This window comes from Xyrauchen texanus, chromosome 19 (assembly GCF_025860055.1).
Source record: "Xyrauchen texanus isolate HMW12.3.18 chromosome 19, RBS_HiC_50CHRs, whole genome shotgun sequence".
Taxonomy (NCBI): domain Eukaryota; kingdom Metazoa; phylum Chordata; class Actinopteri; order Cypriniformes; family Catostomidae; genus Xyrauchen; species Xyrauchen texanus.
Window position 1 is genome coordinate 13574197 of NC_068294.1, and position 14477 is coordinate 13588673.

The 14477-nt window shown below is 36.5% G+C and overlaps 1 protein-coding gene across 4 annotated transcripts in view; it reads left to right on the forward strand.

The window, feature by feature from the left end:
• Window positions 1-14477, forward strand: part of LOC127660197 (rap guanine nucleotide exchange factor 2-like) — a 154701-nt gene that overhangs the window by 75023 nt on the left and 65201 nt on the right. For 2 of the 4 annotated variants that reach the window (XM_052150318.1, XM_052150316.1), the window contains exon 7: window positions 6641-6658. The exons of the other annotated variants lie outside the window; for them this stretch is intronic. In XM_052150318.1, the coding sequence (XP_052006278.1) occupies window positions 6641-6658 (18 nt within the window). The remainder of the gene's footprint in view (window positions 1-6640; window positions 6659-14477) is intronic. 4 annotated transcript variants of the gene reach the window in all.

Sequence of the window (14477 nt, forward strand, 5' to 3'; positions counted from 1 at the left end):
TCTGTACCTCAACTTCTGTAGCAGCAAATGTGAAACTTGTGAGAATTTTGCCGAACAACATGTAGTTACACAATAAATACATTTGTATTGTATGTATTTTAGTAAAGAAACCTAATATAAAGTGGGACTCTCCCACCTGTTGTATGGTCTCTCTGTAGGTGTTAGCTGCTGTTCTGACTTGGTGTTTATTGTCAGTGATAGCTTAAGATTTGTTGATGTTTTATGTTCTCAGTCCCCACTGTGCTTTGTGCAGCTGTTTGAAGTTAGGCAACTGCACTGCTACCATATGTGTGATAAATTATATGCAACCATAATACAATCGTTGAGCCGCAACTGAGTGGAAGTAATAGAGAGAAAAATACATGTTTATATTATTTTATGTTTTAATTTATTCACATTAATTTTAACTATACGCATATACTATTTTACATAATTTTTTATAAATGTATAATTTGATATAAAAAGGATATTCAATAAGACAAAAAATATGTGTGTTGGGCAATCTGGAATTCATTGGATCATGAAAAAGTGGGCATTCTATAACAGAATGGAAACTTGAATGCAAATTTGCAGTGGATTCTGGAGGACTATTCCCATATACCACCGGGTCCCAGTTATTTTATAAGGAGGCTTTTTCAAACAGTGTTAATGGCTAAAGGTAAAGCTCACCCAAGGATGTCAAATGTTCATTATTTCAAGTATATAAATGAGATATTTGTAAGCCTACGTAAGTTTAAGAATATGCCATTGAAAAACACATATTGGAGGGTACAGGGTTTTATGACCCTGAGTTCACCATAAAGAAAGCTTGTTTTTCCAAATAAATTTTGATTTGCTATTATTGTTGTAACCATTATGAGATTATTATTAACTAGCATTAAATTACAGCATTTAGTATTGACAGTATTTTTGAAATGCTGCATTACCTACAACAGTAGCCAAAACTAATGTCTCTAAAGCTATTTGGCTAGTAGTTAATGTTAACCAATAGACTGCATGACTTTTGTTTACAGCAGCCGATAAGGAAAGGAATTTTAGAGGTGGAGAAAGTTGTTATTATGGCAGGGCGGAGGGCGGGGCCGGTCGGGATTCTACACACCCGGTCTCTTATCAGGCTAATCAAGCCTCCGAGAGGGATAAAGGCCGACTGCGGAAGATGATGCGAGAGAGAGAGAGAGAACGTTTACGAACATGTCCGTCGTGTGTGTTTGTGTCTTTTGTTTAAGTTTCTCATTAAACTATTATTTATATTGTCAAACCGGTTCTCGCCTCATCCTTGCCCATCTAAATACCTTTACAGTTATATTTTAATAAATGTTTTTAATTATAACATATTTTTAATAGGAATAAAGTGCCTTAGAGCATTTTTATTTTGCAGCTAATTCTGCACAATTGTGCAGTACATTTAATAAACTTGAATCACTAAAATCAGAATTTATGCTTCTTTAAAAAAATACTCCCAGAAAACTGTTTCGTGAACCAGTGATTCTGTCACCTTTTTCACCCCTCATGAGTTTGTATCCCTGTAATTTGTTGTGGCAGTGCAAGAACAAAGCAAATTTGTTGTTTTTTTTCATTACCCATTTAACGCTCTTGTGTACCTGTGTGACTTGTGTTTTTTTGCATAGCCGAATTTCAAAAATTACAAGTAAACATGCTACTAAGATGGACAGAAAACATGGACAAGTTCTTGAAAAGGAAAACTATTGATGATGGTTATTTGGGATAGTGGTGTGCCGTAGTATTTTGTTATTCGTAATAAGTGCCGTGGCAGAAAACAGGTTGGGAAACCCTGTCTTAGTGTACCTAGAGCAAAAATGAAAAACAGGGTGAAGGTTTATATTATACTGTATAGCTGTCCTGTGCAGTCCTGCTCTGGATTTTTTAAATTCTACTAAATCTCCTACAGATCTTGACAGCAAAACTATGCTTTCATAACTTTTCTTTTTGGGTGTTGTTCTTGTGAATTGTTGCCACAGATGTTTCATAGACGATCAAAGCTGGACCCTCACGTAGACACATTCCTGATTTTTCCCCCCCCCAAATATACTCCCGTTCATTCCCAGCATTCCTCCCATTTCTGTGGGAGAGAGGACAGCGTTCCCTCAGCTTGTTTGGGAATTCTTGCTTTGTTTAGTGCAACAAAATGCATCAAGCATCATTGCGCAGGATTGTTAGTCACTTGGGAAACATTACAAGGAGATGCCACAACATTATTCCCACCACCCCATTTACTCCAGCTAACTTGCTCCCTTATCATGGTCTGTGGGAAGAGATTCAGACCATGTTTGTATTCTCAGATCAGTGTTAGCAAGCTGAGGAAGGTTAGAGTAGCATCTTCAAGGGGAACTGCAACGAAATGGATGTTAAGATGACAGGCATTCTAGCTAATCCTTGCATTTATAGAGTGCCTCCACAGTGGGATTTCATTGAGCATAGAGCTGGCAATGTTCTGGGTTTGATTCCCAGGGAATACAACATCTTCTCATATTTAAACCTTGAATGTATTTTTAGCATTAGCCAAATGCATAAATGCAAATGAAACATAAATGTGTTTTAGGAGAAACAGGACATCATTTTGCAGCATTTAATATCTTGTGTAGACATATAGATTTGACATGAAGACCGGCATTAATTTGCTAACATTTTTGGCACAAGACTGAAATGATTTTGCTTTGTGCAACTTGTCATACACTATTGAATTATTGACTTAAGAAAAGTTTTTAGAAAAGCTCTAAGCACCTCTCTCCCCTAGTAGTGATAGAGATTTGTCATATTCGGAGGCTCCTTGTTCGTGCACACAGTAATTCAGCACAGCTTAGTGTCAAATAATGAGTTACAGTTCATTCATTTCAAAGATTTTAATGCACCACACTCATTCACTCCAGTCAATTTATCATGAAGCAACATTTTTGAAAGTCTCTTTAGCAACCAGCAATATGACAAAACAGAGTGCCATAGATGTTTAGGAAAAGCTTGGTTTGAAAGTGTTTTCTAGTGGCTTGCACATGCAGATCTAAAAGGCTTCACCTGCATGTTAACTTGGCTAGATTACTGTGGAAACTAAATCCAATATATGAAAGAGTGCTGGTCCACTTATTAGTTTGGACAAGATTCCAAGTGTGCAAATATTTCTTATAACAGCACTGGAATGCTTCCAGACTGATCTCATAAAAATTATGTGACACTGCCGACACTTTTGGAATATGGTACTATGTGGTTCCCAACACGTAGTGCAGCAATTCCAATGTGAAATGTCCCCTTAGTGGCACTAAAATAGAGTTGCATTTTCTCCCAACAGATGAGTTTTAAAGTTTATGCTTCATCAAATTTTAAATAATTATATCCTAACCAAAAATGTTTCAGTGGAAAACAATTATTCAAAAATACAATTGCTTGTCATGTTATGGCTAAGATATGAGTTACACAGTATTCTTATTTATAGAACTCTGGTATTAAATCAATATCATACACACACACACACACACACACACACACACACACACACACACACACACACACACACACACCTATGTTGAATCGGCATCCTTGGGCCAATGGGTGAACAGCTGTACTGATATATATATATATATATATATATTGGCTTTGAGGCCAACTTTATGCTAGCAAACATCTAAAAGTTTACAAAACAATCTTTTAGCAGATCATTTAAAATGTACAGTATTTCGCTGTACATAAAATATTGACCTTTGGGCTTCTCTCTAATACCACCTGCCTCTGACACTTTTGTGACATAAACTAAAGGCCATTTGTTATCTAAAAATAAACAAATGTTGAGCCCTTCAATATTTATGTATCAATTTTCTGTTTCAATAGTAAATGCATCAACACAGGACAGAAAATTGCACTCGTCAAGCCATTTCATAGGGTCTTTCAATGATATTATGTAGTCTGTCATTGGAGCACGGCTGTAACCACATATTCAGGATATGGAGGGACCAAATGTAATAATTTAATAATCAACCATGGAAAAACCCCCATATGAGTAAACCATTATTTTAAATATTGGGGGTGATTGGGGGTACCCCTCAATGTCTGTAGTGGCTACGGCCTTGCAGTAACTTTAAGTTAGGCAGTGTCTAGTGTCTACACAACTAGTGAACAGTGACTGCCTTGTATTTGCTTTTCACTCTTTTCCTTCTTTGGTACTGTGGGGAGGGGCAGATCTTGATTTTTTTTTCACGGGGTGGCAAGGGGGTGGCATGCAGCCAATGAGGGGTGGCAACACCAAAGCAAGTGCCCATGCTTGGTTCTTATGGATTAAGCAGGTACCAAGCTTCATTGCGACAAGTACTACTTCACTATTAGAGTCACTATAAAATCTGTGAATTTGCGATACAACTGCATTTCCACAGAAACCACACACAGTAACCATTTTCATACTGATTTGCCAACATAAAACAATTTAAAATCTCCAGCATACCAAGACATTGTCTATTGAACACATCTAAAAATTCTAAATGTTCCTAAGCTTGACATAAAACTGGCCATCTGGAATAAACTTCACATTATGCAGGACAAATTGTTTTATTTTGATAAGTGTACCCATGGATGGAGTGTGCATTAATATCCAATGTTATTCTGCTATTAATATCCTGTAGGCCTATTGTAACAGCTAGAATAAGCCATTTGAAAGGGAACATTAATAAAAAGTTTGTTCTAAATAAAAATAAACTCTTGGAAAACTGTACTTTGGGCGGCAGTGCTGCAAATCTCATGAATATTAAGAATTGTATGCACAATAAAATTCTTTTAAATCACTTATTTGGATAAACGGTCATTCTTAATGACCGATTCAAGCACTCAAATATAAATTTCACATAATATGGTCATTTCATCTCTACATCTGTAACTATCAGTCTTGGGATTTTGTTTGTCTATAGATGAACACATAGATCAGCAATATAATCAAGAACATGACTGATTGGTCTAGTGGTTACTTTTTGCATTCTGGTTTCTAATTCACCCAAATATAACGTAGTTTTATTGTAATAAACAAAGATCTATGTATGTCTGTGGATGGGTGTTACACTTTAAAAGTAAAATGCAATAAAAGATGCGGGGAGACGAGAGTAAACACATTTATTGACCGTTCTGTATTTTAAAAAACGTCTAACTCCGATGTTCAGACAGCGACACCCACAAACTCTCCACAGCAGCAACGGGAATCTGCACGAGAGCATCAGTGACCAAGATGGCACAGCTCATGAACACCCATCTCACATCAAACAACCCAGCAATGGAACACTCAGTTTATAGAGGAAGGAAACACTGCGTTCCGGTGCTCCCCATTAATAATCAGCTAACCTGGTTACCCCATATATGAGAGCGATTAAGAGAGAGGGAGAGAAGGGCAAAACACACGCTCTACATACACACAAACAATATGGCTGAGATGTCCAATGGGGGACATGTTTTTCTTTTCTATATCCTTGAAAAGAGCGTGAGCTGCAGAAAATTACTGCTGACACTAAACGATACTGATAAAAGCCACAATGAGCATTTATCATAAAATTCAATATAATACATTCCAGCACCAAATCACCAGTCAAAATATACACAGATCGGAAGAAATAGAAACTCCTATTCAAGGACTGGAGATGTTTCATCTTGATTATACACATACCTGACAAAAGCTATTTCAGAAAGTGCTGAGGACATGTCTTTACTGATGGCAATATATTGAATAATCATTCAGTGAAGACTTTGGGGAGACATTAATCTCTTACCTCTTTTTTCTCCGTGTATTTGTCCATATTGTTGTTGTGGTCGAGGACGTAAGCTCAAAAAACCTAAACCTGCAAGTACCCAAACAATGCACATTTCCTGCAGCAGCAAGTACGTGATTGGCTGCTGCTGTAACCCACGACTCCATTTGCCGCTTCTTTAACCTAGCATGCAATTGACCACCGGTATACTTTCATGTGATTGGCTGCCGCTGTATTCAGTCACACAATCAGTCTGTGTTGTTATTTATGCATCTGGTGAGAGTTGAGGCAGTTGGACATAAATAAACCCCTACACAATGTCAACGTCTTACATTTATATTTCATACATTTGTATACCTGTACTGGGGTGACAGATGGGGTGGCAATGCCTTTTCTTATGGTGGCGTTTGCCACCGTTTGCCATACTGTTAGATCCGCCCCTGACTGTGGGACAGCTGGTCTTTAATAATCACACTTAGTAAATGAATACCAGCTTTTTCCAATTGCATATCTTACTTGGCTGATCATTGCATCTTAGTTGTTCAATAACTAAATGACTTCCCTTAAACGTTATAGTCACAAAATCTTTTGTATTCGGTTGCACAATTAGCTGACTCTCCATTCACCTGAAGTGTCCAAGGTCCCTTTTATTTTAGCTTTAGTGCTTTTGTTTCCACATCTGCCTCACATTTATCAGCTATGTGTGTGTGAGTCTTTGTGCACTACTCTCTGTTGTTTTTGTAATAGCGGCTGAGCTTTTATAAAGGATGTGTCCCTCTCCTCCTCCCGTAGTATGACTTGCAAAGTGCTTGTTAGCTGGATTCCTCTGAGTCTGCTCTGCTCTTCAATAATTTCGTCTGATAATAACTATTATCATCTCTGCTTCTCTCCTCATACTTGCTCCTGTGCAGGAATGCGTTAAGCATCAGGTATTGTACTTATTCTGTCTTTCTGTGTGCATGTGTATGTGTCATTCCTGCTTAAATTGTATACGTGTTTGTGGGGATTGTTTATATGTGTAATAAGAGATTATGGAATTGTGGTCATTCCAGTATGGCTTATTTGTGTGGATGTATTTTTTGAGTGTGTGTATTTATGTTACCAAATTAACTGCTCTGCCAATTGAATCAGCAGTTTAAGGCATCATATGTGCATTTCCAGATGCAGTGGCTATTCCAAAAGCTAGGCATCTTAATAATGCATCCAAGATACCTTGCTTTGGCCAGTTCTAAGGCATGTATCAGACTAGCTCTGTGAAAAAACAATGAGAAGTTGGATGAGGCGAGAAACATGTCAGTTATAAATAAACATAGAGTACTGTGTAAAAGTCTTAGGCACTTAAGATATTTAACAAAAACATTTGTCATAAGATGATTATTTATATCTTCAGCTTTAGTGTGTCAATAGGAAAAATACCTTTTAGACTCCCAAACATTACTTTGTAAATAGAATAGAATAGAAGAACAGGGAGCCCTGCAACAGATGGCATTGCCCCACAGTGCCCCCCACTGAACATTGAGTCAGTCTGGGTTTAAATGAAGAAACAGAAGCAATTGAGACAGCCTAACTATATAGGAGAATTGTGGTGAATTCTCAAAGAAGCTTGGTACATCTGCCAACAACGAGTTACAATTTGTGTCCAGGTGTACCTTGGAGAATTGGGGCTGTTTTAAAGGCAAAGGTGGCCACACCAAATATTGATTTAGCTTTTTTATGCTTTCTGGACTTTGTATGATCTTACTTGACATCATACAAAGATGGGAGCAATTTCCAAATGCCTGAAGGTACCACATTCATCTGTACAAACAATAGTACGCTAATATAATCCACATGGGACCACACAACCATCATACCACTCAGGAAGAAGACACATTCTGTCTCCTAGAGATGAACGTAATTTGGTGCAAAAATTGCAAATCAATCCCAGAACAACAGCAAAGGACCTTGTGAAGATGCTGGAGGAAACGGATAACAAGTATCTAAATCAACAGTAAAATTAGTCCTATATCAACCTAACCTAAAAGGCTGCTCAGCAAGGAAGAATGTACTGCTCCGAAACTGCCATAAAAAAGCCAGACTACACTGCACATGGGGACAAAGTTCTTAACTTTTTGGAGAAATATCCTCAGGTCTGATGAAACAAAAATGTAAGTGTTTGGCCATAATGACCATCGTTATGTTTGGAGGAAAAAGGATGAGGCTTACAAGCTGAAGAACACCATCCCAACTGTGAAGAATGGGGGTGGCAGCATCATGTTGTGGGGGTACTTTGCTGCAGGAGGGACTGATGCACTTCACAAAATAGATGGCATCATGAGGAAGGAAAATTATGCAGATATATTGAAGCAACAAGTTAAAGGGAAGTTAAAGCTTTGTCATAATTTGGTCTTGCATATGGACAATGACTCCAAGCATACCTCCAAAGTTGTGGCTAAATGGCTTAAGCACAACAAAGTCAAGGTATTGGAGTGACCATCACAAAGTCCTGACCTTAATCCGATAAAAAACTTGTGGGCAGAACTGAAAAAGCATGTGTGAGCAAGAAGGCCTACAAACCTGACTCCAGAACACCAGTTCTGTCTGGAGGAATGGAGGAATTCCAGCAACTTATTGTGAGAAGCTTGTGGAAGGCTACCCAAAATGTTTGACCCAAGTTAAACAATTTAAAGGCAATGCTAACAAATGCCAACAAAGTGTATGCAAACTTCTGACCCACTGGTAATGTGATAAAAGCTGAAATAAATCATTCTCTCTACTATTATTCTGACATTTCGCATTCTTAAAATTAGGGATGTGCACGAGTAGCCAAATACTTAAGGGTTTGTTTTGCAATAAGTATTCGAAAAGTAAAAATACTATTAGAATTTCACAAAGTTTTGCCTTGCTGGCTAAATATGCAGTGAGATTCATGTTATATCCTGAACACACAAACTAAAACTCACAGTTATAACAGAATACTCTGGGTGGCGCTTTTGAGTTTGGACACAAGTTGATCACATTTGTTGTGCAAACCGTTCTGTCTGTACGTTTAGATGGACACCAAAAAGTGGTTTACTGCGAGAAAGCTGGGTTCCTGTTTAAATGTGCAGTATTAGCGGTGTACTTTACTCCGTTTATGTCCAACTTGACAGAAAGTAGCGTCCATTGCAACGAAATCCCAGTGATGCTTCTATAAACTACAAACATGGATTCCGAGAAAGAATGTCAGGACATTCCATCAATTAAAATGGTGTGTATAAATGAGTATAGTTTACTGAGCACTTGGATATGCTTGTTTTTCTCAACAAAAACATGACATGAGATACAAAATAAACATATCTATTATATGCCGATTGTTTATATTGGTCCTGTATGTTTTTTGTGTCAGTCTACTTTATTAGCTGTTTCTTTTTCTTCGCTTTGCATGAGCTTAAATGCTTTCGTTCTGTACTTTTTTGTTTTCATGCATTGCATGTTTAAATGTTTAATAAAAAAAAAAAAACACCGGACATAATATAAGATCATTTTGGACGTAATTAGAAGCTTTTTTTAAATGATGATGCAACATTTATGACTAAAAAAAACATTTTACATTATCTCTTTCTCATTAATTACCTTAATTTAAATAAAATAATTTTTGTGTATTCTTTTTTTTTATTAGCTTAAATAATCGAATACCAAATTATTGATGAATGCCCATCCATACTTAAAATAAAGTAGTGATCCTAACTGACCTAAGACAGGGAATGTTTTCTACGATTAAATGTCAGGAATTGTGAAAAACTGAATTTAAATGTATTTGGCTAAGATGTGTGTAAACTTCTGATGAAATGTTATGTTGACCCCTTGTGGTCTCCCAAAGCTATTATGTCAGACTACACTGAATGGAATGCAACTGACAATGAATTTCACTGAACAGTGAAAACACAAATTAAGCTTCTAATTTAAATGCCAGCTGATGTTAATATATTGATGCCTCAAAAATGCATTGATAAAATAACACGCTGATCAATAATCGATATATCGATGTTTTATATCATCCCGCGTAGACAGAAAGGCAGCTCTCTAGGTTTTTGCTAATGTATTGGTCCTACAGTGATATCAAGTTCGTGATCTTGTATTTCAAATAGATTTGCAGTGTGATTTGCAAATATAAGCCTCTAGTATGCACAGTCTTGGTTACTTACACAAATTCTTTGCTTATTGGCTGATAACTTGTAAGATAAACTAGATGTTTAAACTTAAGACGCAAGACTTTCTAATTGGTGCATGTCTGCGGAAAACTTGATTCCCTGTTGCTAAGGTATTGTTGGTGGTTGCCAAGGCATTGCTATGCAGTTGCTGATGCGTTAATGTTTGGTTTTTATTGTGTTACAGTGTGGTTGCTAGGGTTTTCTGGATTGTTGCTAGGTGGTTGCTTGCCTAAAGGTCCCATACCCCAGTCTATTTTCTGTACACTAGATAAGGCTCTGGTCCATTTAATCATCTGCCATGTGAAAGATTGACCTCTATAAAAGTTGCAGCACACCATTCCTCATTAAGCCACACAATTTGGCATATCAGTTGTATCTGTAGTACAAACTTAAGTATCAGCAATAGTGATGCTTGTCTGAGATTTGTCTCTCAGATTTTATCATAAGATAATGTAACTGTAAGATAATGAATGCAATTTAGGATTTAGTAGCTAGGCTAATTTAAAATGAATGGTTCACCATTGATATAAAATGATATCCTCGTTTACTTGCCCACATGTATTCCAAACCTGTATGACTTTCTTTCTTTAGAGGCAGAAGATGTTAGGCAAAATGTTAACCTTAGTTGCCATTTACTTTCATTGTACAGAAAAAAAGATGTTATGAATGTGAATTATGCCCTATGTCTAACGTAATGCATCTTATTTTCAACAACATCTTCTTTTGTGTTCCACTGAAGAAAGAAACTCCTTTTGAATATCACAAGAATGACTAATTGATGACAGAGTTTTCTTTTTAGCGAGAACTACCACTGTAAGTGTACCGTAATAGCAGGACTCTGCCATCCTCCAACAAAAAAATTACAAGTGAGGTATGTGTGTTAATGTGTTTGAGTTTGTGTTATTTGATGCCCTAGGCCTGACGAGGATTGCTGATGGGTAGACTTCACTGCTGCTGAGCTGATACCTGTTTTGTGGTAATTAGATTCAGTGAGGAGTGAAACAAAGCGATTGGGAGACAGAAAGTGTGATGGTGTGTGTTAGAGAGTAGAAAGAAGTGAGAGAGTGAGAATCTTGTCAGGCGTTCTTGTGATGAGTCGGCTCTATATTTAGAGCAGTCCTCAGTGATTGCTGCACCTGCCTGCACTGAGACTCAAAAGGACTACACTTTAAAAGCTTTTTACGATTAGAAACACACACACACACATGCAAACTGTCTCATAAACAGTTGTTATTATAATTTTTTTTTTTTAAGAAAATAAGAGAAGGCTTTTGAAAATATTTTGACTGGCATGATTCCTAAAGGGGAAATTTCACCCCAAAATTTAAATTGTATTATCATGCCAGTTTAAACCCATCTGGCTTCCTTTCTTATGTAAATCACAAGGACTTAGACAGAATGTTAAAGCTTTTCCACATACAGTACAAACTCTTCAAAAGGAACACAAAACTAGTGCATACTGAATCTACAGCACCACAAGTTAAGAGCTTGCAGTCTGAATGGAATGAAATGTTAAAATGGCCAGGTGTCAGGAAATAAAACAAAGACAACATGTATTTAACACAAAAACAAACATATAGAGCAACCACTGTAGTCTGATTCACAAACAAATCACTCTTTTGGGTCTGGTCTTTTATTGGATCGATCACCAAAAAGATTTAGAAACTCCTGAGTTATTGGTTTGAATCATTCTAAAGGATTATTCTCTGAATCTGCCAGGGCCTCATTTTCCAAAAGCATCGTAATCCTAAGTAGATCATAGAATCCATCTTTCGTTTCATCTAAGTTTTGCGGACTGTTTCCCAAAAGCATCATAACTTAAGTAGTACTTGAAAATGCTTGTACATTTACGAGTGCTCTGGAGTACAGCGCTAAGAGCATCGTAAGCACATAGACTTATGCAGACACCTGCAGGACAAATGCAAAATTACACCTGATACAATTTAAATACCTGCACTTTAAATATCTACACTTCATGCTAAAACTTTAATATCAGGATACCTATGTTTTATTTATTTTTATTTTTACAGACAAGGGCTTGAGCCCCTTAAAATTATCCTAACAAATGCAATAGGGTTTCAGCCCGTCAGGCTTGAACCCCTAAATATAACCACAAGTGGCAATTATCCAAGGGGCCTAGCACATATGAAAAAATACATAAACAATCTGATTTGAAAGGCAAGATCCTGTGGAACCCTAACTCAAACCCTAAACACCTACAGAGGGCTGACGGCATATTCACTGTTCTCTTACAAAGTCATTCATGTTTTATTGTAGGCTAGGTTTAATATTTAAACCACATCAGCTGCAAGTATTAAGTTAAAAGAGTTTAAAGTAACAGAGCAACAGCATTAAAGTTATTTCAGATTTATTGTGAAATTTATATCAGGGTCAAAATTATTATTTAAATGTAACCCTGATTGTTATTTTTAAACAAGTTTGGTGCAACAGAATTAACATCAACCATGTAAACACTTTAACAAATATAATATCAGCTCAACTGGGTACACTGATTTTGAGTTTCTGTACATTGGTAACACATGAAACTGCTTACTGGTGTGCATAAAACACCAAATACATAATCTAAACTAGACAAAAACACATTAAATCCGTTAATTTTTAAAAGCCTCAGCCAAACCACATTCATAGTTGATTTGGAATCCCATTCAAATCAGATTTTTCTTAATGCGTCTCGATCAGATCGGATTTCATGTGTTTTTTTCATCATTTGCTGTGCACGATTGTTGTTATATATCAGGTTTTGAGAAAACATGGCATAATTAATGCCTTCACAGGGACTTCAAATTTTATATAATGATGGCCATGCAGTAGGATCATTACAAGCAGAATTGTTTATAAAAATGACTTTAAAATTGAGTTCAGTCTGTTTTATTACACATTTCATCCCTACAAAACTCTCACAGTGGAAGGTAAACCGGGCATAGAGATCATCACTTCAATGAAACACACCCATATGTCATTTATATGTTACAGGGCACGTAAAGCACTGCAAACATCTTATAATAACAGAAATTGGCTTAACTTACCTAAAAAGATGCGCTAAGGTGCAGTAACACATAGATGAAGTGGGGTTGGAACATCCCGTTTTCCACAGATTATTGGAGAGAGGGGCTTCTTTAAATTTCCACCAGATCATTGCATCAGGAAAAACACAGGATTTTACATAAATGATGATGATATTTCACAGATCACCGTCTTTGTTATTGTGTGTTACTTGTTACTTATTGTTACCTTTTCTAGCCCTTCAGGCTTGAACCCTTAATAATAAAAATAATAACAAATTGCATAAAATAGATAGTCTATTAAAATGGATGAATAGATTAATTAGTAAACAAATTAAGTTATTTTTGTGGACTAGTTGGTAACCGCAAAGAGGGTGGCATGATTAATGCAGACAACTGCCTAAATTAAATAAAATAACTGCATGAATGGCATCAGTATATATTGGCTTATCATCCATTTCTCCTCTTCCTTCTTCCTATCTGACATCCTAAGGCGCTCTCGCCAGCACTACAAGTTGTCGCACCACACATGCAGCATTGCTGTCACCGTTATCAATTTTGGGAGTCCTGGAAGCTTTCATCCATCCATCCATCCATCCATCCATCGTTCTGCACAAATTTATTGTAAAGCAATTTGTAAATATGTAGTTAATTAGGTTGAATATTTAAGAATATTTTTAAACTAATATTAGCGAGATAAATGACAAATGATTGTAAAGTTAAGCATGAATGTATCGAAGTTACAGTGATGAGCATCAATATATCAATATACATTTCAGCACTGTCACATGGACAGCAACTATCTTAAGTAGCACTTAAAGAATGTCCTTGCTCGGTCACGGCAGTAAAAAATTAGAATTGCTCTTAGAAAAAGCTCTTAACCGCTAAGATCAATCGTTATTGGGAAACGAGGCCCAGAGCAGTTACTGAATTAACATTAGATTTACTTACTGTCAATATAATGTAGTATAATGTCAGTGTAATGTCAGGTGTAATCTGTGGACACATGTAATAAGGATTGTAAGGAAATATTTTGTCTTAAAGTTTGTTTTTCACAATAATCTTGATATTGTTCTGTATTTTAAGAGTGCAAATATTAAGCACAACATAATGCCTTAAGTTATAATTCCAAAATCAATGGGCATGGCCATGACGATTCTGCATTTTCGTGCAAGCAGGCGCTAAGTCTAGGCGCAAGTGGGTTTGGTGAAATCATTTACAATTTAATTCAGTGGTTCTTCTCCAGTTATTCCAGCATCTGCATCCTATTAGTCCATTCCCTCAAACACAAGCGATATAAACAAAGAAAGTACATTCATAAGAAGTTGATAATGCAAATGGACTCTATGCAGTGAATTAAAAGAATAGAAATATGGACTAATGTTCTTTTGTCCATTAATGAATGCCAGGCATGTTTCTTTGACAATGACATGCTCCTTTTATAGGCATAGAATTTTGGAGTTTGGATGTATGCTCCATTAAAATAAAGAGAATGTATTATTATTAATAATTTTCATCTGCTTGCACACAAATCATGGCTAGTATTAACAGTG